The 23,357-nt window shown below is 40.7% G+C and overlaps 2 protein-coding genes across 10 annotated transcripts in view; both read left to right on the top strand.

Annotated features, from left to right (window-relative positions):
- The window catches only part of LOC110966291 (G protein-coupled receptor kinase 4-like), a 54,163-nt gene extending 45,754 nt beyond the window's left edge, over nt 1-8,409 (top strand). The window contains 12 exon segments of the mRNA XM_051945075.1: nt 1,005-1,042; nt 1,485-1,559; nt 1,562-1,573; nt 1,718-1,926; nt 4,591-4,639; nt 4,642-4,704; nt 4,707-4,726; nt 5,378-5,492; nt 5,495-5,521; nt 5,789-5,864; nt 5,866-5,908; nt 7,791-8,409. Coding sequence (XP_051801035.1) covers nt 1,005-1,042; nt 1,485-1,559; nt 1,562-1,573; nt 1,718-1,926; nt 4,591-4,639; nt 4,642-4,704; nt 4,707-4,726; nt 5,378-5,492; nt 5,495-5,521; nt 5,789-5,864; nt 5,866-5,908; nt 7,791-7,847 — 784 coding nt within the window. The 3' untranslated portion in view covers nt 7,848-8,409.
- A 4,633-nt stretch (nt 8,410-13,042) lies between these two features.
- htt (huntingtin) overlaps nt 13,043-23,357 on the top strand; it is a 34,738-nt gene continuing 24,423 nt past the window's right edge. For 4 of the 9 annotated variants that reach the window (XM_051945269.1, XM_051945262.1, XM_051945261.1 and 1 more), the window contains exons 1-16: nt 13,043-13,451; nt 14,537-14,620; nt 15,232-15,352; nt 15,553-15,612; nt 15,729-15,808; nt 16,048-16,186; nt 16,313-16,454; nt 16,648-16,826; nt 16,918-17,122; nt 17,500-17,547; nt 17,810-17,887; nt 18,019-18,422; nt 21,239-21,365; nt 21,453-21,568; nt 21,666-21,777; nt 22,047-22,184. In XM_051945269.1, coding sequence (XP_051801229.1) covers nt 13,354-13,451; nt 14,537-14,620; nt 15,232-15,352; nt 15,553-15,612; nt 15,729-15,808; nt 16,048-16,186; nt 16,313-16,454; nt 16,648-16,826; nt 16,918-17,122; nt 17,500-17,547; nt 17,810-17,887; nt 18,019-18,422; nt 21,239-21,365; nt 21,453-21,568; nt 21,666-21,777; nt 22,047-22,184 — 2,131 coding nt within the window. In that variant the 5' untranslated portion in view covers nt 13,043-13,353. The remainder of the gene's footprint in view (nt 13,452-14,536; nt 14,621-15,231; nt 15,353-15,552; nt 15,613-15,728; nt 15,809-16,047; nt 16,187-16,312; nt 16,455-16,647; nt 16,827-16,917; nt 17,123-17,499; nt 17,548-17,809; nt 17,888-18,018; nt 18,423-21,238; nt 21,366-21,452; nt 21,569-21,665; nt 21,778-22,046; nt 22,185-23,357) is intronic. The other 5 variants (XM_051945266.1, XM_051945265.1, XM_051945263.1 and 2 more) reach the window with 4 other exon arrangements.

Raw genomic sequence — 23,357 nt, 5'->3', positions numbered from 1 at the left:
CATACAGTCTATATCTGCAACTGGCTAAATGTGGTTACGTTTAAAGGAGCACTCCACATGTTTTACACATGAACTCCAGTTTTACATGCCATATTCATGCCATGAATGCTCCACCAGTAAAAACTGTTGTACTATGGCTTTTGCAGTTCAAAAGAGCTTTCAAAAATATGATCATCTTTGCTTTTGACTTTACTGAAATAGTGCAATAGCAAATAGTGGAATACTCCTTTGAGACAAAATCCCTGAAAAACTTCAACAATCATGATGTCTGAAACAATCCATAAACTAACTTTATGTCCAACTATTTGTCTCAGCTCTGATGTTACAAAGAGATTTACTTCACAAGAGTGTAACAGTGGGATAAGCGCAGAAACCAAATCCTGCATGATGATGTGTGACTGGATTAATGATGAACCGGTTTCACTGAGGTGTAATGTACCTGTCAAACTCAATGGAGGCTCAGAGTAATGCTAATATAAACATGATGTTCTTAGAGGAGACACAGGTACCCACATGCACGTGGCCCATGCAGTTAGAAACTTGACCTGTGCATACGTAACAGGAAACTTTACAGCTGGTAGCAGTTGAGCATTATATCTCTCAGATTTTGTGGCTATTATAATAATAACATGGACGATGTGGCTCAAAAGAGGGCATTTTAATTATAATGGTAAGGCCTACATGAGATTTAAGACAGGTTTAATAAAGATACTTTATGTCTTCAGCTTCTAGGACAGCCATGCGGAATGTAGCTTGATACAAAACAATAAAAAATGTATGTACAGATATGCCGTCTATTAAATCACATGGAAGACTGTTGAGGCTCCAGATCAGACAACACACAGGCAATAAAAGACAACAGAAGCACAGGTTGATCGACTATGCAAATATTTAAGCAGGATTTTAATGTTGCATCCTTGTTCTCAACTGAGCTCAATTTTCAAACAAGCACAATATAAGAAGTGTTCACTAACATTTTGTAACCTTTTTTTTTTTTTTTGCAGGGATTTGAAACCTGAAAACATCCTCCTGGATGATCGTGGTATGTTAAAAAAAAAAAAATCTGTTAAATTCAGGCCAGAGTGGGGTCAGAGTAGAGAGTAGTAGTTGTTTTTTCATGTAACTTTTTTCACAATGTCTAAAACAAACAACAGTCCCATTTTGTAACGTTCAAGCACCATCTTTTCTCCAGCTGAAAAAGGCATCTCTTCAAGTTCTTCACATCACATGCTCTCCTTCTGAGTCATACTCATATCGTTCTCTCAATATGGTTTTATCTTGAAATAGAGGAATATGCTCCTCACATCTCTTCAGCTCTTACTTTTCTCCTTCTTTCCTACTTCTGTTATGTTTTAGTGTAATGTGACTACTGTCATGGCCTTTGTCTTGACTTTTGCACTTTTGGTTTCTCATAACTCTGGATATCTTCAATGGAATGTATTTCCCTGCAAGTTACTTCAAAGCATTATCCATCTTTTTTTTAGGACACATTCGAATTTCCGACCTGGGCCTTGCTGTTCAAATCCCAGAAGGGGAGACGATACGAGGGAGAGTGGGCACTGTGGATACATGGGTAAGAATTTGACCTTTCTGCCCTCGGATGTCCTCTTCTGCCCTTTATTTTTTAGCCAAATCACTTAATCCTCTCCTAAATTCCTGATTTAAGACGCCCTCTGTTGGTTTTCCTCACCTCTCACTGCTTTCCCCCTTTCTTTAGCTCCTGAGGTGATCCAGAATGAGAGCTACACCTTCAGCCCAGACTGGTGGGGGCTGGGCTGCCTGATCTTTGAGATGATCCAGGGCCAGTCGCCCTTCCGCAAGCGTAAGGAGCGTGTCAAGCGCGAGGAGGTGGACAGGCGAGTGCGTGAAGACCAAGAGGAGTACTCCGATAAGTTCTCTGAGGAGGCGAAGGACATCTGCAGACAGGTGAGGATGGAGAAAGGCAGAAGGGAAGAAAGGAAAAGAGAAGGCTAATGAAATTCTTTTGAGACTTTCGGCAAATGAGGACATGGATGGAGGAATATGCAGAAAAACTATTGTATAATTTTGGATTTCTGGTCAGTATTATGTGTAAATATCATTGTGTATGAACAGGTTTGATTACTACAGCTACCGTCTTTATTGTTATAAGTCCTTGGTCTTTCATGAGGAGCAGCTTTATGTCTGAATTCTTGCTTGTGTTGTATGTCCGCTTTGGACAAAGCGTTGCTAAATGAAATTGTGAATTGTAGCTTTCATGTTCTGCTATCAATCTGTTGAACAATATCACAGGAAAGACGAAGTTGAAAAGTGAATATTACAAAGAACACTTTCACTGTAGTGTTCATTGCAAAGATGCAGTTTCCCATTTTGGAACAATATAAGGTTTTAAGAGTTATTTCGTTAATTGGAGCTTATGATCAATTTCAAATCCGAATTTAATCTTAATTTAGACTTTTCCAGATTTCTTACTGTTTGATGCAAAAAATTGCAGAACACGCAATTTCTTGGCAGTCTGCCTTTGTTTTAGACATTTTAGGACAATTTTTGTAATTTCTATATCAAGATTACACCATAACGTTGTACATGATGATAATTTTGGCTAACATCCATCCATCCATCCATCCATCCGCTTTTTATATTTCCTACACTATATCCATTCAATCATATTCAGGGTGTAATGCGTTTACAGCATGGCCAAAATCTGCTACTGTAGATTTTGCATTTCCGCTTGAAAACCGAAAGCTATCGAATGCAAATGTTTGTTATTTTTAATTCGAAAGAACAATCTTTATTCCTGAAGCAAAATATGATTTAAAGCCTGTAATAAGGGTTTGTTGTTTTCTCCAAGTTGGGCAGTAGAATAAACCTGTAAACCATTACTGACATAACAGTCAGCCGTCTAAAGGTTGATGTGGCTAGAACTGCTGCCGCTGTTCGGCATCTTAAACAAAAACTACAAAACCCCAACATCTTTAGTATCTCATTTAGAGTTGGGATTTTGGTTCATCCTTTACTGCTTTTCGCTCTGTTTTGGCAGAAGGGAAATATCATTGCAGTCTTTTACAGTTTGGACCTGAGCAAGTAGTGGGTTTATCAAAGTTTTTTTTTAAACTGAAAAAAAAAGTCTGATGAGTGGTGGAAGTGACCAAACAGTACATTTTGTACTAAAATATAAATTTTACCCAGAGCTGCTTAGCAATATATGATTATATTGTATCAGCTGATTAAAGGAAGGATCTACATCATCCCAAAATGAGCAGTCACAATGCCTAACATGCTAAAAGTTTGCAGTTTTGTTTTAAAATGTTCCACAAAAATGGCATATTTTACATGTAGCTTGAAATAGTTTCCTTATTTTGCTAATTGTGCATTTGCATTGTATGTTCTGTCACCCACCAGTAGATATAGGAATATAAAAATAGACAAAATGCAATGTTAGTTCTACCACAACAAAGACCTGATGTTCTCTGCAACTAAGTGGAAAATACACATCCAAAATACGAGGCAAAGCAATTTCCCTTCAAGGATCAATAAAGTATTTTGTGATTCTGATCTGATTTTGAAATAGCACCATTGGATATAAAAATCTAATATCACATGTTAACATAAAGATATTGATTACTTTAAAGTGAAAAGTTGTTTCTTACAACTTGAGTCTGACATTATCTCCAAGAGGCAGTCACTGAGCTGCTCTGTTTCTGAACAGGAGGCGATGGGACCTTTTTTTTCTGTGTGTGTGTGTGTGTGTGTGGTGTTGTGTGTGTGTGTGTGTGTGTGTGTGTGTGTGTGTGTGTGTGTGTGTGTGTGGTGTGTGTGTGTGTGACGCTGTGGAACATCCCCAGGGAGAAGGAGTTGGGGGAGCAGAGAGAAGATTCCAGTAAGAAACAGGAAAAAGATAATAAGGAAAAGAGAGAATGCAGAGAGATGGCTGTTACCACAACCCAGACGAGACAAATGATGTCGTTGTCAAGAGCAGAGTAAAGATCTTTTGATCCTGGCATAATTTTGGTCAGAGTTGCACAAGGACATGAGAAACAAAGGAGGAACTAGAAGGGTGTGTGAGATGTGGTGAAAAGTGAGCTGCCGTCAGTTTGTTGACTGTGAGCGCCATCAGCATCAGGGTGACAACAGGCGGGCGAGAGTGTCTGCTATTAGCCAAACTACTAAACAGCCCTCATCCTCTTCATAAGCTTGCTGCACTGTAGGTGGGGTTTGCGGTAGTATTATCCAGAAGTTTCTCACAGAGGTGCTCTCTATTCCTGTCTGATAGTGCTGCATTAACCCACAAGTGTATGAATCTGGATCGCCGTTTTAGATTATGCTGGGTCATGCACATAAAGTCAAGAGGATACATGTAAACTCAGTCATGTGTGTGTTTTGTATACATTTAACTAGAGGGATTAGTCATAAAAACTGCCAGCATCACAGGAAGCCCCTCCCCTTCTTTGTGTGTGATTTATTAGTAGAGAAACGGTCTTAAGTAGGGCTTTATTTTATGTTCCCTTTACTGAGAAAAATGTTAACAATAAATCATCTGCCCGAGTCATTTAGCTTGCACATGCAGATCTTTTGAAGCGGTTTAAAACTCTTTTACTTCTTCTCTTGCAGCTCCTGGCCAAGGACCCTAAGGAGAGGCTGGGTTGCCAGGGCCGCGGGGCCATAGAGTCAAGCAGCACCCCATCTTCAGAAACATCAATTTCAAACGGCTGGAGGCCAACATGCTGGACCTCCCTTCAGCCCAGATGTAAAGCTGCACACAGACACACAAACGCAATTCACAGCCTGGAACCTTGGCGGGCTGCGGCTCTGTATACAGGAAATACCATTGTCACATGTAAACAAACACTTAGAGGTTGTTATCGTGGTAGCCAGCGGGAGAAAGCGTGTAACTTGAAAGTGGCTCGGCTTTATGGAAATTATCGCTAACTTCCAGTGGAGCTGTAGATGGATCATACTATGAAACTCTGTGTAACCAAGGAGTGTAATACAGACGTAGGATAATCAAAAACACTATGAGCTGTATTCAAATGTTTTCTGTGCCTGGGATAGCAAAGCTGTTCAGAGAGAGGCTTACTGCATTTTCAGTGTCATAAATAGAACGAGAGAGGAGAGTGACTGACCTGACAGGTTAAATCAATAGTTGAAAGTAGATAGTGTTATCTGTATTCTATTTGGGTTATTCAGGTCAGTAGGCCACACTGAAAGAAAGCAGAGCAGCAAAGTGCCCTTAGGCATGTTAAGATTCCATATTATCCTAATATCAGTGTAAAAGCACAAGTATTTCAAGTTCAGTGTTTTTCTTTTCATTTTTCAAAGACGCACAGATATTCTTTCCCTCTCATTCCTTGTCTTTTCTTGTCGATCTACATCCTATTCTGTTTTCTTTCTCTCTCAGCCTCGGGCGGTGTACTGTAAAGATGTCCTGGACATTGAGCAGTTCTCCACTGTCAAAGGTGTCAACCTTGACCCCACAGACGACGACTTCTACAAAATTGTCACAGGCAGTGTCTCCATCCGTGGCAGAACGAGGTACTACAGCACAGACTGAGATGATTCATGTTAAGCTTGCAGCATAAGATACAGCACATAGGACTACCAGCATAAATGATCTGCACATTGCTGAAAGCGTAATGTTGATGGTTATTAATCTAAATATGCAACTGCAAGTCAAGTGGTAAATACATTAATGTATGTGGACGGCTAATCAACAGCTACCTGCAGGGAAAGGTTGACTTTTGTTGAAGCAAACTCCCAAAAGCAAAGTATCAGGTTATAACATGATGTCTATACCTGTGAGATGATCGAGATGAATGCTTCAAAGAAATTAACGTCTATGAGACAGACGGGGAAATCTGTGCTCCGACCTGGACATGAAGGCCTAACCTCCACCAAAGAAGGCTTCTTCTACCGCCTGTTCAGAAGAGAGGCAAGTGCTAGTGCTCCGGCAACTGTCAAGGGGTGGGCTAAGGTACTCCTCTCTTCCTCTTCCTTTTTTTCCCCAGTTTGTCCCAACTCAGCATGTGAAAAGAAAAACTGCTCAACTCCCATGCGTGTTGAGTGGTTCAGTTATGTTGTTCCCTACGTTGAGTTCCTGTCTTTCCTAACTTTATGCCTTTTCTCTGGTCCTTTCTGACCCTTGATAATCCTCTTGCATTTTCATTACTGTATTTGTAATTTAGCAGCATTGGGAATATTTTCTTGAGGGAGGCTGATTTGTGGTTTTTGGAAGAACTGGCATTAGGACTTGACTGTAATATTTTAATGCAGTAATGCATAGCACAAAATGTTTGTCAGTGGTAGTAATTATTTCTAACACCCTTCTTGGTTACAACAGCTTCCTTCTCTAACAGGTTATTTCCACTATTTTCTGCCTGCTCTTTATTTCTGACACCTTACATTGTGCTCTGTGCTTCCCTTGAATTCAGTTCTTATTTTGTAATTTTCACTGGGAGGATGGCGGATGTGTCCCATTTTGCCCAGTACCTTTTTCACCCACACTAGCTTCACTTTGATTTTCTTATTAAAATTTATCCGAACAGTGATCCCAAACTATGCGTCTGCCAAAATCCAAATGAAAGAAACAGGGAGTTAATAGTATGTCAATATGTTCACTGAGTCACCTACCAGTTCCCAACATTTTCAGTGGCGTTTTCCACCCTGTACTTTACTTATCAGCTGACATACAGGCCACTCTTTCTTATTAATGAAGGTGATAATGGTGTTTGAGTCTTAAAGAGCCTTAATTATGCTCATTTACAAAATCAGAATTACATTCATTGATCTACCAGAATATATTTACATGTTTTAATGCTAAACCCCCCACCCCCAAACCATTATTAACGCATTATTTTCCTCTAATTGTACATTGCTGCAACACCTCTTCTTTGTCTGAAACGGTCTATTTTAGCTCCTGCTCTGGTTGGTCAACTGACCCGACAAAAGCAAAGCAATCCTGGTTACACACAGCAACATCAGATATTTGAGGACGAAAGCAGAAGGGTATTGAGCAAGGAAATAATGGCTGATTGCAAGGAGGCTCCTCATTTGTAGTTTAAGAGCGTGCCAAACTAGACGTATATGTGTTACATAGTGACATAGATAAGTAACAGAAGAAAAGCCTGACCCTCAGATGAGGCATTTCAGGCAGCCAAGGAGCAGTTTTGTCATGGTTACAGTGACACCATGCCGGCCACTGTCTGGCAATGGGAAATCCTGAACAAATCCATGGATCCAGACTATAAGACGCATCACTGCCAAAATCTATCCACTTTGTCCTTGTGTCCTTTCTGACCTTCCCTGAAAGTTTCATCCAAATCTGTTAGTCCGTTTTTGAGTAATACTGCACACAGACAGATTCACAGACAAACATACGCCAATCATCACATAACTCCACTGCGTTCCTTGGCAAAGTAATAAAAAAGAATAATTAGAAAGGATTTAGAATAAGATTAGAACTCTCAGTGCAAATCGAAGTTGAATGTGAGAAATAAAGTTCAATGTGCAAGGTAAGCCTCCTTTCCTCGCACAGAGGGGAGTCATTGTTATAATGTGAAGTGTCATCACAATATAGTATTTGTTGCCAAACCTGTGTCCTTGCTTGAATTGCATGTCTTGCAGTATTCCACCTTCTTATTTACTCAAAGTTATATGTTTGAGTTCTAGACATCAGCTTTGATCCTAAAAAGCTTCTTCTGATGTGGTTCAGTCAAGGATGGCGTTTCAGGAGAGCATATTGTCATCTCGCACATGTACGATGGCGCAGCAATGAATGTTTCTAATGGCAGTGATGTGTGCTCACTTTTTCCCAGGTCTGTTTTAAGAGCGGTTACAGTGATGATGAGATCGAGGAGCCCTCACGACTTTAAACCACTTCCTCCACCTGCACCCCTCCGCCGCAGAACTTCACCACAAACTCCAACCGAGCGCAAATCTTAGGGACTCAGTGAATGTTGACCTGTATTTCTGAGCTGTATTAAAAGTGTATTATAATTAAAGAAAAAAGTATGAGTTTAAAGATTTTGTACATTTGTACTTGAATTTATGTCTAGATGTATATTTTCACTAAAGGTTGTATTGTACAAAAAGCCATAAAAGTACCACTTGAATGCATACATTACGTTTGAATTTCTTTTAATTATTTTTTTCTTTTGGAATGAGTATGGATAATGTGTATTGGGGAGTTTTTTTTTAAGAAGCACAGTACCAGTAGTCTTTTTATTTTCCTCAATGTAGCATAAGGCCTTTTTGTTTCTATATGTGCTGTATGTTTGTCATTGATTGGGCCAACGTGACGTGTTTTTTAGCACATCAGCTCCACCAGGTCCCAAACTAACCCTTATTTAGCCTCTTTAGGCCTCAAGGCTCAGATAGATCTGAATGAAGCACGTAGATCCAAATATGGGGAAAATGGATCCAATCTATCATTGCTGTGTTGATGCCATGCTGCTTAACCTTGCCCACCTGCCCCTATTTTTAATTTGAAGTTGATTTTGATTATCCATGTCCTTCAATGAGCCCAAGTTGCACTGGACTGGATGCAATGTTTAGTAAACTGCTTCTAGGTGCCTGTACCAACTCAGTTCTAGCAGAGATGGCAAAGGATTTATTTCTGACAATCTTGTAGTCAGTATGTGCAACAATTAAATCTCCTTAAAATACATAGTAAGCACTGGGGAGGGACTGCAAGGTCTGATAACTATCATTGCCGGACCTCTCCAGGAATCTTTCATGAGCTGTAAAATGCTCAGAACATTCATTTTCAGACGGTGTTTCCACTGGGAGCACAGCTGTTAAGTAAATGTCTGTTACATTATTCACTCAGGCAGAATGTTTTTGCTGATTTATTGTTATTCCTCCTTATTTCTCAGCTTTTGATATTGACTTGTACTTCCTTTTCTGACAGATATTATGAATTGTTTTACGTGCAGAGCGGAAATCCTTCTCCCCTCGATTTTTCTTAGTAATTTTGCTTCCCACATTCACAGAGCCTCCAACTAGTTGGAACAAAGAGACTGATGAGGGTGATGGTGGAACTGCATCGGAGACCTGACCTACAGCTGTCAATGGTTTCATCTAGATTAAACATTTTTTAAAAATTGCTGTTGCATCAAACTAACTTCCACTGCTTTAGCTGTCAGCAGCTCTTAGCCTCCGAACTGAGTCTAAAATACAGCCTGCTTTGGCCTCCGTGCCTGTTTGATCATTAGCTAGCACGATACCTGCTAGTAGACTTCCATTTAGACCCTGTGGCTTCAGCTGTGTTTGTGATAAAGATGCAATTTGTTACTGGTATTAACAACCACCTTTAACTGTTCCACTTAAATCCTGTATGTTCTCTCATAAGAATGACAGTTGGTTGTATGTGTGTAGACGTGAGAAACTATCGTGTGTCCAGGAACACTTGGCCACCTCTGTTTTTATTATAGAAGATGTTTCCTTCCAAGTTAACTCATCATGAACAAATGCATATCCTGAACATTTCCCATTTACAGCATATCCAGGATCTGTTATGTTCCATATTCTCATTGCATTTCAGCCATTAGGTTTTTTTTTTTTTTTTGCTTTTGAGGCAATTGCTGTTTACTCCCTATCACCTGTTTTTAATGCTGTGAATACCCCATCTGGACATGTTAGTTTTGTGTGTGTATACTACACTGTAAGCTAATGCAGCTCTGTTCAGTCAAATGCATTCAAGTAAATTAGCTCTGCCCTTGTGCAATTAAGTGGATTGATTTATTTAGATTCTTTTTTTTCCCCCACAGAAAACCAATGTTTGCATTCTGTCAGTACAGTAGTTCAGAATCATGTAGGGGCTTGAATATTACTAAGTTGAATTGACTGCATACATATAAAATGGTACGCGTATAGTCCCCAATTTAATTAAGCAATTTTGAGAGGTTGCTTGTCGTAAAATTGTGTCTCCTGTTGCACATTCCATTATCAGGAATCAAATGTGTGCATCTAGCTGTTGCTGACTTATGGTCTCTTGAGTTTCTGAGTGTCTTTATTAAATCTTTTTTTTTGTTGCTCTCAGGCACATTTTGAAGCTGATTTCGCTTGCCTATGTAGATTTTTAGCCTTTTAGCTCTTTAGCCTCAAAAACCTTGTAAATTATGTATTTCTAACATGTAACTAAGCTCTAACACATTTCAGTCATTCTCACATGGGGAAAACTAAACTGTGTAATTTGCGAGCCATGCCTTGTCACTGTTTTTGAGGATCTTTTTACTCTTATACCATCCATATGGCAGTATAGCAGTGAAGAAATTATGTTTGGTTTCATTGCGCTATGGTTTGTTTTGACAATGACTAGAGAAAGTGTCTTGAACTTTTTTGCCAATGATAACCAAAAGCAACTATTAGCTAAATTGAACGTGTTTTTGTTACCTGAAGGATTTACTGAAGAAAGACTGACAGCCTTTATTATATGTGCCAATTATCAAGTTGATTTCTGACATCCGCCTTTTTTTTTTCAGCCTCTTAAACCTTCCGTCCATTCTGAGAGAAATTCCTTCACATAGAGGAACTTTAAACAGCTCAACAGTTTTGAATGTCCGCACTAAGTGCATTGTAATGCCTGTTTTCAAAAACAAACATATGTTTTATTATAGCATGTATCAGTTTGTAGTACTTCAGGTTCCTTGTATATGTAAATGATGACCTTCTAGTGCCAACATATCTCACTGGTATCTGAGGACAACTTTATGAAAGGCAAGGTGACCAGCTGAGCTGGCCTGGTTTGAATACATAACAAGCATTCCTTCTGTTCTGCCTTTCCTCCAAGGTTTAGAAGTCAGAGATCCTCAGTCCCTTGACGTTACTTGAGTCTATTTTGGGATACCAAGTTGAGAGGTTCTTTGGGTTTTCGCATTCTTCTGTCCAGATTTGTCAGTTGAGTGATATTTTTCAAGGAAGGGCGGAATGACAAATGCATTATTGGTATTCAAACTGGCCTGGGACTTGATTTTTCTTCTTTTTTTGTATCTGTACAGTCATTGTCGTTCAAACCACTGCAGTCATTATTAATTCTTGTACAAGTTGTATCACTGGTTGTTGTACCATATCTGACATTTGTAATTATGAAATAATACACTGCCATTTGTATAAAAAATACTTGTGTCTTGACTTATTTGTGTCATATGTTATTTTGTTTTTTGGAAAATAAATGGCCATAAATGGTAGGAGCAAAAGTGGTGCTTGGCACCTGATTATATTTCTGAACATCTCTGGACCTCTTAGATTTTTAGACCAACTACTGTCAACCATTTTACATTTTTAAGAAAAAAATCTTAAGCTGCATGTTTTCACTGACTTTTAGTCACTTTTAATAGTTTTAATATTTTTATATTTGTATTTTAATCTTTTTGATCTAAAGCTTGTTCTTTCTTGTTTTAGTACTTTATACAATTTATTTTGTTTTACAAATTGAGTTACTTATCCTGTCTTGCTTTATACATACATACATACATACATACATACATACATACATACATACAGAGGTGGAAAAAGTTTTCAAACAACCCATGCATTTGTGAAATATTGCATAAGGTCTTCAAGTTCAATTTCTTTTAGTACAGTTACAGAAAAATACTGAGCTAATCCTAAAAGCCATTAAAAACTTAAAAGTGAATCGGTTCTATAAAACACATGAGACATTTTGAGTTTGGGGTAATTTTGGTACTTGTGATCTACTAATAAAGGATGTGCTTTTTATTAAAAGACACAATTTTTGTTGCTGTTGGAAGACAAACCAAGATCTGGATATCCAAGGGTTTCTTCAGCAACAAATGACAGCATCCTGATCAGCATGTGGAGGAAAACCACTGAATGACATCAGAGGATCTTCAGCAGCAGTGGTCAAACCAAACTAGTGTCCAGTGTTCCACCCGTGCTGTATGTGGCCAACTTTTAGTTCTTGACTTAAGGTTCCTACAAGGCTGTCAAGAAGCCCCTGATAAGATAAGATAAATGAGATGAAATGATCAATGAGAGACATGGGTTAGCCGGGTGTAGTTGGGCCCAAGCACACAGGAACTGGACAGCCAGGATTTGGAAGAAGATTCTATGGTCAGATGAGTCCAGTTTCCAGCTTTATCTTCCTCCTGCTAATGTGAGGGTTTGCAGAAGGCCTGTATAGTACCTACTTTCAAGCATGGTGGAGGCAGTATCATGGTTTGGGGATTCATGAGTGCTGCTGGTGTTGGTCATCTCACTGTCTGTGATGGCACACTGAACTTTGCAAAGTATTGTGCCATTCTCGAAACCCACATGCTCCCTTCTGCATGTGTACTGTTCCGCCATGGTCAAAATTGGATCTTTCAACGAGATAGTGCCCTTTGCCACAGTAGAACTTGGCTGTAGGAGCACAGTATCAAGGTCTTAGTGGCCAACACAATACCCGGACATGACCCCATTGAAAATCTGTGGTGGATAATCAAAAGGTCTGTTTCAAAGCATAAACCAAAGAATTTATAAGAATCAAAAACAGTAATACAAGAAGAAAGGGACAAGATTACCCCTCAACAGTGTGAAAGGATCATGGGGAACATACCTGCTAGGATTAGAGCACTACCATGTGCTAATTGCAGGATTACTAAAATTTAAATTGATGATGTGAGTTTTTTGTTGTTGTTCAGTTTTGAACACATTCTCTGCTATTTGTTGACTTTGGTACCAAAAATGTTAAGAACTGACTGATTGTTTTTCTTCATTCATTCTCTCCCTGATAAGTGGTAGATACGTTGTGGAGGTGGTAACATAAATAAGCTAATAAATTATAGTAGAATTATCCCTGTCAGGTGTGAGGTGGGTTTTCATACATCTTAATTGTGTTCCCAAAACGCACTCTCCCACTCATCTCTAGCACACTACTAAAAGCGACAGCTTCAAAATTAGGGTTGAAAATATCCGTCTTGGAGTCTGGATTTCAGGGGTCCCGTGACAGCAACAATAACAACAAAAGAAAAAAAGTTGCAGTCGCTGATTAGTTCTTTATCAAGTCATTCAAAACAAAGCCGCAATCTAATTGGCCGCTCAAACTGCACCCCTCCCCTCTCTGTCAAGCTGTCACATATGCCACTTCCGGGTGTGATTTGGTCGGGGGAACGCAGCGCTGCATCAAAGATGGCTTATTATCAGCCAACATTTGGTTCATTTAGGAGTTATATTGTGACAGAATAAGAGACATCCTACAAGAATAGAAGGCCGAGAGCCGGTGGTAGCTGTCGCGAGCAGTGTTAGCACTCTCGTCGCACTACGCACCTCTCGCTCTCTCCGTGTGCTAACGTTAACTTGTCCCCACTGTGCTAGCTAGTTAGCTGACATAGTAAATATTAGCTAGTCAAGCAGGCTCGCTTATTGTAGATTGCTAAAATGGCCACCATGGAGAAACTGATGAAGGCCTTTGAGTCTTTGAAGTCATTCCAACAACAGCAGGGGCCACCGACCGCTGAGGAGCTTGTCCAAAGACAGTAAGTGGTTTTTGACCATCAGCGATATAATAGCAAGCTAGCAGCCGTTGGGCTAGTCACTTAGCTCGCTAGCAACGCTAGTGCCTCTCAGGTTGCTAACCAAGGTTTATTAGATAGCCCGAAGCTAGTTACGCTAACGTGCAAGATAGCAGCGAGTCTATGCAGTTATTTAAACTTCTCAGCCATTTTAAACCTACTTGTTGCCAGGAACTGTGTCTTCTCTTTGTCAGACTTCCTACTTTGATGTTATCGTGATCAGAGTGACTGATTTTTAGAATCAGATTAGCTGAATGATGACCAATACAGAGGGCAGCCGCTCATTGATGGCCACGCATGTGTAAAGATAAATGTTCTCTGTTACGTGGTTAATTCCACAGCAGGCTAGATATAATGAGCAGTATATCAAGTACTTTTGCCTTTGACTAGGTGCATTTACATGGGGGCCTTCTGGACTGACGTCATCTCTAAGTTTTTGTGGCCAACAATTATTCTTATTTTTGAAGGTTTATAGGAGTAATTCATATACTGTTAAACAGTGTAATTGGACTGTAACGCTGAGTTAATAAAACTGTTAGGTTGCGTCTCTTTTTGTGTCCCCTCAGTTGTACTTAAAAACTTGGTTCACCTACACATCCCACAGAATGTGACAGGTTTTATGGTGCAGCCATTATATTACTTTCATATATATTTTATGAATAGTTGTAAGAGGAATTTATCTGGCACTGTGGCCTTGTGAATTTCCATTTCAGCATCCTGAAAAAGGTCATTTTAAACTATCATCACTGTTGGCTTTAGTTTAAATGTTCACTGTCCTCATTGGGATCCTTGTAGTTGATGTCTTTTCTGTGGCATCTACAGAAACAAGCTGTGGTATCGAGCAGTATCCAGTGCTGTGTTCGGCATTCTCTCTAGTGTGCTGTTTTGTCATAAGAAAAAGATTTAATTCAGATAAAGTGTAAAAATGAAATGGCTTCTCAGTAGTAGAATTTCACGAAGTTGCTGCCTTGTTTTCCTAGCCTAATCTGTCTCTACTGCTATCTCTACTTGTCTTCTGCTTTCTCTCTCATCTCCTCATGCTTCCACAGAAAAAAGGAGCAAGCTACCACAAAGAAGGACAGGGTGACCCACTGTCTGACAATATGTGAAAACATTGTGGCTCAGTCTCTGAGGTAGGCCTTGTTAATTATAGTAAAATCTGTTTTGATTCAGTTCTTTTAGGATTTCCATTCACTTTCCCTTTTAACATTGTAGTGTATAAAGTCCTTTAGATCCTAAAATCGTTTGTGTGTGAAGAATTAAAGTGGTCAAACCGACCAAACAGACCTTAAGGTGTGATTGTGAACTATCATGCACAATAGAAGGACTTTGAAAGTCAAGCAGCTAAATGGAATTCAGCCAACTCCTAATTTTATTATTTCCCATTTGGGACGATAAGTGATACATAAAGTTTTACGATGTCACTCAAAGTGTCTTGGAAACCGATGCAGTCACCTTGGTGATTTCATTTGCAAGTAGAGTCTGTAGTAGTGGTGACATGCTGTCAATCTTTATATCCAATCTGTCTTTGCAACAGTGTTAACCTACTGTGATACCGCAAACTGTCCTTTGTAAAAATGGCTAGTCACTTTTGTGTGAATTTGTTCATGTTAGACAGTCAGCAGTTCAGAAAAAGGTTCTAGGTGTCAGAATTAATAACAATGCAAACGTATGGCCATATCTAATATGGTTATGTTTAAAAATGCTTGACCAACATTTTTCTTCTCTATGGCCCTGGGAACAGAACATCTCCAGAGTTTCAGAAACTGCTTGGCATCGCCATGGAGATGTTCCTACTCTGCAGTGATGACAGCGAATCAGATGTGCGGATGGTAGCCGATGAGTGCCTGAACAAAATTATCAAAGTGAGTTGGACACTGCAAGGGTCTTTTCTGTGTTCCCTTCATATTTTTCTTCAAGAATTGTACAATATTTAGATCATTATTTAATGTTCAATTGCTATTCAGTGAGAACAGATGAACAGATTAATAATGATCAAAATATACTTGAGAACATATTTTGTTTTTTGTTGAAGCATTTATGAACTTTTGACTTAAATCTTTAGGCGTTGATGGACTCCAACTTGCCTAGACTCCAGCTGGAGTTGTACAAAGAAATTAAAAAGGTAATGAGAAAGCGGCTGATCTAATGAGCCAGTTTTAATGCTAAAACATACTACAATGATCGTAGATATGGTGATATTAGGGTTTGTGATATTAAAGTGTTTCTGTGCCTCTGTAGAATGGTGCCTCTCGGAGTCTGAGGGCAGCTTTGTGGAGGTTTGCTGAGCTTGCCCACCTCATCAGACCACAGAAATGCAGGTGAAAACTCAGATGCCTTAAAAGTTGCTTTTTATGCCATTCGCGTATAAATTTTGTCATGCTCAGGGTGGGAAACTAAAATTTTGTTTAAAAATTAAGTAAAATTGACAATTTTTAAAGTCTTTGGATGTCATCTGTGCTGTAAGAAAAGAAATTACAACTGTACTTCAAATGCTCTTTTCGCCTTATCTTTGATTTATTTTCATATATGTCCTACTTCTTTCTCTCCTTTAATGCAGACCCTACCTGGTCAACCTGTTGCCGTGCCTCACCAGAATCACCAAGCGACAGGAGGAGATGGTGCAGGAGACACTGGCTGCAGCAATGCCCAAGATCATGTCAGCTTTGGGACATTTTGCTAATGACAGTGAGATTAAGGTATCAACCCCTGTGAATACTGAGACAGGAAAAAAAAAGTTGCTGTGTGGTAGACACCATGTCCATGGTGGCGTATGCATGTCCTGCAAGCTTGTCTTCTTTGTAATCAAACCACTTCTGTTCCAGGTGCTGCTGAAGTCTTTTGTGGCCAATCTGAAGTCCAGCTCCCCCACTATCAGACGGACAGCAGCCAGTTCAGCTGTCAGTGTGTGCCAACACTCCAGACGCACCAGCTACTTCTACACCTGGCTTCTTAATGTGCTGCTGGGTAGGTCACAGAAATGCCCACACTCAGAACAAGGACGTGCATCTTCCCTCCTGTTGCACTTTTCACTTTACAGTTAAGAGTATCTCTGCTAACTTTTGTGAGTTAATTTGGTGTCGAATCGCTTTTAGCCACAGTACTCAGATAGTCAAACAGCACAAGGAAACATGCACCGTGTCCTCTTGTCATTTTCCAGGTCTGCTGGTTCCAGTGGATGAGGAACACCCGAGCCATCTTATTCTGGGGGTGCTGTTAACGCTTCGCTACCTGATGCCTCTGCTGCAGCAGCAAGTCAACACCACCAGCCTCAAAGGAAGCTTTGGAGTCATGAGAAAAGAGGCTGATGTTCAGCCAACGCCTGAACAACTGCTACAGGTGAGAGTGAGTTTGTGTCTGTCAGAAAGTCCGTCTGCATGTATACCTGTATTTGTAGAATTATTTGTGTCATCATTCTGTGTGTTTGAAGGTGTACGAGCTGACCCTACACTACACGCAGCACTGGGATCACAATGTAGTCACAGCTGCTCTGGAGCTCCTGCAGCAGGTGTTCAGGACTCCCCCACCAGAGCTTTTGCACATGCTCATTACTCCCGGCAGCATTCCACATGCCAGTGTGTTTCGACAGGACACGGAAAACCGAGCGCGTTCTGGGAGCATCCTTGAGCTCATTGGTAATCGCATCAATCATTTGGGACTGTGTGTTATAATACTTGTTATCCCTGTTGTGATAGTGATAAAGGTGATGTGATAAAGGCTTTTAAATATTTACATAAACACCCTGCTCTTGGGACATGACTGCATCTGCTTCAGGTCGCTTATAACTCATTCACTCATACTGACCTTGCCAGAAAATCAGTCAGCCAACCTGTGTTGGTGCTTCCCTCTAGTTTCTGCTTTGGTCTGTTTGTGGCCTTTTTCTTTGTGCCTTGACTAATTTTCTCTCATCTTTAATTAGTTGTTTCTGTTTCCCACACGTCTTTTCTGAGCTTTTGCTGCTTTTCTCCTCCTCACCTGCTGTTTCTGCTTCCTGTTTTCCTGACATTTGCAGCAGGGGGAGGGTCTTCCTGCAGTCCACTCCTTCTCAGGAAACAGAGAGGTGACTAGTCTATTTATCTCCTCTGCTCACCTCTGACCTCTCACTGATGTCTCAGTCGGGGCTTGGGCAACTTTATCTTTGATTGACTTATTTAAAGCGGTGGTTTCAGCTCTAGATTCTTGATATATATGTTAATGTTGCATATATACAGTATTTCCTTGCATTCATTTGGAAGTAAATTGCCTACCACCTATGTTTTTTTTCCCCTTCTTAATTTAAATTTAATGCTGATATCTCTTGACAAAAATTGTATTATTTGCAGGTAAAATGCTCTCTGGGGAGGAAGATGCGTTGGAGGATGACCCTGAGAGGACTGAGGTCACGACAGGCGCCTTCACAGGTGAGACGTACCCACCAGGCTTATGTAAAGTAATAAGCAAGCATGGCGGTCCTAGTGACTTACTTGATTTCACCAGTGTGAAATTAGATGCCACTACCCCAGGAAAACCAGGTGTGCTTTTGTGACTTAAGCATCGGTTGTAGGTGCAGATGGCTCATCCGCGGCCCAGGTGGACATCATCACTGAGCAGCCACGCTCCTCCCAGCACACTCTGCAACCCGGTGACTCCGTGGACCTCAGTGCCTCCTCAGAGCAGGGCGGCGGTGGAGGCGGGACATCTGCATCGGGCACCCCTGAGTCACCCAATGACAACGAGGAGGAAATGCTGAGTCAGAGCTCCAGTGGTGGAGCCAACGTTACACCAGAAACAGCTGACTACACCACACCGGAGAACGCCACTCCAGAGGGCGGGCCCTTAGGAGAAGGAGGGCCACTCCTAGGCACTAATGATCGCTCACTTCCACCCAGCGACTCCTCTCAGACCACCACAGAGGGACCGGACTCGGCTGTCACCCCTTCAGACGTAGCAGAACTGGTCAGTGCGGCTGTGTGGGCATGCGAGGCCGATATAATTTGGTTGGCGAATGTAGCCTGAAAATACTTCACTTTTGCGTGTTTGTGCAAAATACAGAGAATAGTGTGCTTCCCTAGACAATTAAAGATTTAATTACCACGTGAGGCTGTAATTAACTATGAACCCTGATGTCCCTAATGGCATTGTTCTCAGTTTAAGAATGATGCTACAGGCCGCAGAATTGGGATTTGTAGAAAGGACCACATTTTGCTACCTTTCCTCTCATTTTTTGAAACATTAGAGGGACCATATCGGTGGTTTCGCATGTCTCAGATAATTGATTGCAAATGTCTTGAGTGGATACTTTTTCAGCATAAAATGTGGATTATCATACCAGCTGTTGCAAATGCTGTCCCAGGGTAGTATAGGTTTGGGGAGAGGATAAGTTCTCATCCTGAAAACCATTGTTAAGTCACATACTCTCCTATCAGGCTCTTAGGAGCAGCATGATTTTCTGTGTCAGTATTATTAATACTGTCCTTTTGTGTTCCTTGTTATAACATTCCTTTAAATTAGTAATTTTTGGCTGTTGGACTGATGATGTTGTCCATGTATTTCTGATGGAAAGGTACTCAGCCACTTTTCACTTTCAGGAAATAAATTCCTTCTTGGAAGCCAAACATGTTATTCAGGTTGGAACTGGGCGATCTTTTTAGAAGATCATCTGATGACATTTTAGGGTAGAATCACAATCCATGATCTAAATCTCCATTCTTCATACAGATTAGATGATGCTGATGATTTATTGTGCATGTGGTTGCCTGGATACAAACATTCTTACTTGAACTCAAGGCTAAGGCCCCAACTCCAAATTGCTGCACTCTATCTTTGCTTATGTTTTTTTTATACAAGTCCTGACTGGGCTTGGATCTCCGCTGCTTTGAAGCTTCCTTTGAAAGTTCAGTTGCTGCTAATCAGATAGCCCTGTCCCATCATGTGTTTTCCTTGGTGTAGACTGGACAGGCCACTGTTGTGGCGATACTCAATTTTAGTTCCCTCTGCTGTGAGTCTCTCGAACTCCAAAGTCTTTGAGTGCAGCTGGCAATTCTAGTTGTCTGTCTAATCACAGATAGACAAAGACTAGTGTCACCAGCTGCAGTCCAAGATGGTAAAGTTGACGTTTGTATGCAGGATGAGTGACTTACTGGAGAGGCAGCCTAATGACACCAAAAACCAAAACGACGACAACCTGGCAAAAAATATCATGCAAGTACAACTGTGCTGATACTTACAAAAGACACATTGTAAAGAAAACTGAAGAAACTTCCTAGCGGAGAAGTTAAAAAAAACTATAATTGCACTGGATGGAGGGATGCTCACTTCATTTATATACAGCCGCTGATATGTACATAACTGTTTAGTCCTTGCCCTTAAGACAACTCTGAACATTTTTAAATGTCATTTTAAGACAAAAATAGTATCTTCTATTCTTGTTTTTTGGGGGTAATGTGTCGAACTACATGCAAACCACTTATGTGGAACTTTAACATCTTGCATGTTAGATACACTATAGGTTTATATTTTCAGAACTACTCTTTCAAACACATTGGAAGAAGTGTTACGTTACACCTTTAAGTCCATCATTTAGATGGTAGCGGATCAACATGACTTGCCTTCCACAAACCAGAAACAAGCCTCCATTCTAACAATTCTGCCTCTATGGTCTCGCCCCCTCTCCTTTATCTCCTCCTTACTTCGTCGCAGTCGCACACTCCATTGCCACCTGTGATTGAGCCACCCCCACCCTCGCCAACTTCCACAGAGGGTCCTGATGCGGCCGACACCGACTCCTCTGTCTACACTGCTTCCTCTTCATCGTCTTCTTTCTCTTTCACCTCTTCTTCCTCCTTCTATGCCACCTCCTCCTCCTCTAGCACTAGTGATAAGGTCAGCCAATTGGATGCTTTGAACAGAGCGGGAGAGGCTTGCTTGTCTCGCAACGTTTCGCTTCCCTTTTTCTTTCTTTCTCTTTTCCTTGGCTTGTTCGTCTCTCAACCCATGCACAAAATTTTCCCGGTTTGTTACCTTTTTCTCCCCCTCTCCTTGTCAGTGACAATACATGATGGATGCCCCTTTTTGTTTTCCTCATTTCGAGTGATTTTTCTCTCTAAAATTTTATAAATTTTGAAAGACTTTGGCAAAATCAAGCAACCCTAATGCCCTGTGTGACTGGCTTGCAGTGAAGGCATGAAGATGAACTGTCCCTTAACTGTTTCCTTCAGGTTTTGTTCTCTCTATCATTTGGAGAGGCTGTGACGGGCTTTTGTTCCAGTAGAGGCTACACCTAGAGAATCAAACAGTATACAGTTTATATCAGTGATTTCAAGAGTACTCAATTGGTTCATTTTTTGAAGAAGGGGATCTTGTTGCAAAAGTAATTTTTGCTAGAAGGAGTTACAGATCGCCTCAATGTTGCACTTCAAAATAAGTAAGGGGGAATTCATTTCAGGGTCAGTGTGGATCAAAAGCTTGCTCTTCCTCTGGATTGTGGCAACCGTAATTGTAGAATTTCTCAGCTTTTTCCTGTACGTACTTAATTTGCTGTCAATTGCGTTGACCCGAGCATGATTCAGTAGACCTTTACCAGGGGAATGTTTGCAGTTTTAGTCTTTTGTTGTGCGCTGTCTTTGTCCTCAATCCAGTAAATCTAACTTAATGAGTGATATATTTATTGTTGCATGTGGTTGCGTTCACAAATTGAAACGATTTGTTACATTTTGTGTGTTTGTAAAGATTTTTTCCATTCTGAAGATGTTTGTCTGATATGTGTGCTTAAGGTCCTGGACGGCAGTGAGAGTCAGTACTCTGGGATGCAGATCGGAACACTGCAAGATGAAGAGGATGAAGGAGCAGCGTCTTCCTCCCAAGAAGAACCCCCAGAACCCTTCCTGCAGTCAGCATTGGGTATGTTTGTGTAAACAGCAACGCAGACAGGCTCTGCTTATTGATAGAAGACTTTAAGCAAGGTTTTTGTTTCTGTGTTGTGTGCAGCTCTGAGCAAACCCCACCTCTTTGAAGGCAGAGGTCACAACCGGCAGGGCTCAGACAGCAGCGTGGACCGCTTCATACCAAAGGACGAACCCACTGAGCCTGAACCTGATAATAAGGTAATTCCCGTTGTTTGCAATTGAAGTAACAGCCAAAAAAGTAAAATGACAACAGAATCCTGTATCTGATTATGTACCCTTTCTGCCTTATTGTCAGCCATCACGAGTAAAGGGTCCCATTGGACACTATACTGACCAGGGGGTGGAACCACTAGTGCACTGTGTGCGACTTCTTGCTGCTTCCTTCTTGCTGACAGGCCAAAAAAATGGTGAACGTCAATCAATGTATATTTAATATACATTTAAGAATATAGAAGAACAATACTTTCACTAATTTACTCGTTGAAATTACTGGTTGTAGCAAAATACATTCAAATCTGAATACCTACTAAAAAGAAATGTTGACAGAGAACTTTGGCCTGTGAAATCAAATCTCCCAACTGTACTGTTCAGGCCTCTGCTTTCATAAAATATTCTGAGTTGTGCTTGTTTGTGCATGTTTCTGACATTTCTTTCTGCCATTATTTATCTTCTTCAGGTTTGATTCCTGACAAAGAGGTGCGAGTAAGTGTGAAGGCCTTGGCAGTCAGCTGTGTTGGAGCAGCGGCGGCACTGCATCCCGAAGCCTTTTTTAATTCCCTGTATCTGGAGCCGCTGGACGGTATTCCAGTAGAAGGTAGGGGTCACTAAAACCTGCCATTGCTGACCCATTTCGAATATGCTCTACAGCTAATGGATAGCAAAATCTATTGTGAATGAAATTCTGCCTACAGTCGCCCTCATGGCATTGTGTCACAGTTTACAAATACAGTTCAGTCAATGAAGACAGTTTGGTAAGTGGTTTGTGCACTAGAACAATGACAGGAAAAACATTGAGTATGTCCCAATACATCAAATACAGTATGCTAGAAATATCAAGATATCATCCTACATCCGATCTCATTTTGCACTATGCAAGCTGGTACAATTTTCTGAGCCACAATCCTTGGCATAGCAGAAGGTTCACCTCAGTCTATCATGTAAGTAACAAGCTTAAGCTGCACTGAGCACTCAGGCATTATGACAGTTCATTTCACACTACAGACAGATATATGCACAAAGTTTATGGCACAATTTTCTTAAAGTAGTATGTCCTGATTTTATGCATCCTGCAGAAAACAGCAGGTACTTGGTGAAGACGGATGTGTTATGTGTTGAAAGGGAGAAGTGTGCGATGTGGGACGCATGGAAAGTCTAAACCTTTCTAGTGTATAAGCTGTAATAGGTGTTCTCACTTTTGCTGCTTAGCTCTCTGCCTAGGTTAAAAGGGGGTGGGGCTTACTGAGATTTCTGTGTGGTCTCCAGAGTCTTATACTAATGCAGCATTCGATGTGCCTTGAAAAGGGGAAGTCAGACCATCTGTGCGTTCAGTGCACATAAGGGTGATGGGGCAGAAAGATGGGGCTGTCTCCTAGTTTGCTTTATTGCTTACTTGTGATCAGCCACAGACATGTGAAGAAGAAGAGTAAATAATATGCAATAGCTACTCTGTCTAATGCTTTGGCCATTAAACTCATACAAATCTGTAATCATGTACAGTTTACAGTGTAGGCTTCTCTTTTTGGGAATGGCATAAAATGCTGACACCCAGGCTAAAAAAACCTTACCCGAGTTAAAAATATGACATCTGTCAGTGTTTTTTTTATTTGTAGTTAGAGACTGGATACTTTGAGTTCTAACTTGCCATCAAATGCAGCATATTAAACAGGAAAGTGGGTGTTAATCGAGCTCAGTCTACACACACCTGAAGAAGTTAGGAGGAGTCCGATATGGCAGTAAGTGAAAACACATGTTTGGGTGGACCGCTGAT

This window comes from Acanthochromis polyacanthus, chromosome 3 (genome assembly GCF_021347895.1).
Source record: "Acanthochromis polyacanthus isolate Apoly-LR-REF ecotype Palm Island chromosome 3, KAUST_Apoly_ChrSc, whole genome shotgun sequence".
NCBI classification, from domain to species: Eukaryota; Metazoa; Chordata; class Actinopteri; family Pomacentridae; genus Acanthochromis; species Acanthochromis polyacanthus.
The sequence above is the reverse complement of the archived record's forward strand: the minus strand, read 5'-3'. Positions and strand labels throughout refer to the sequence as shown.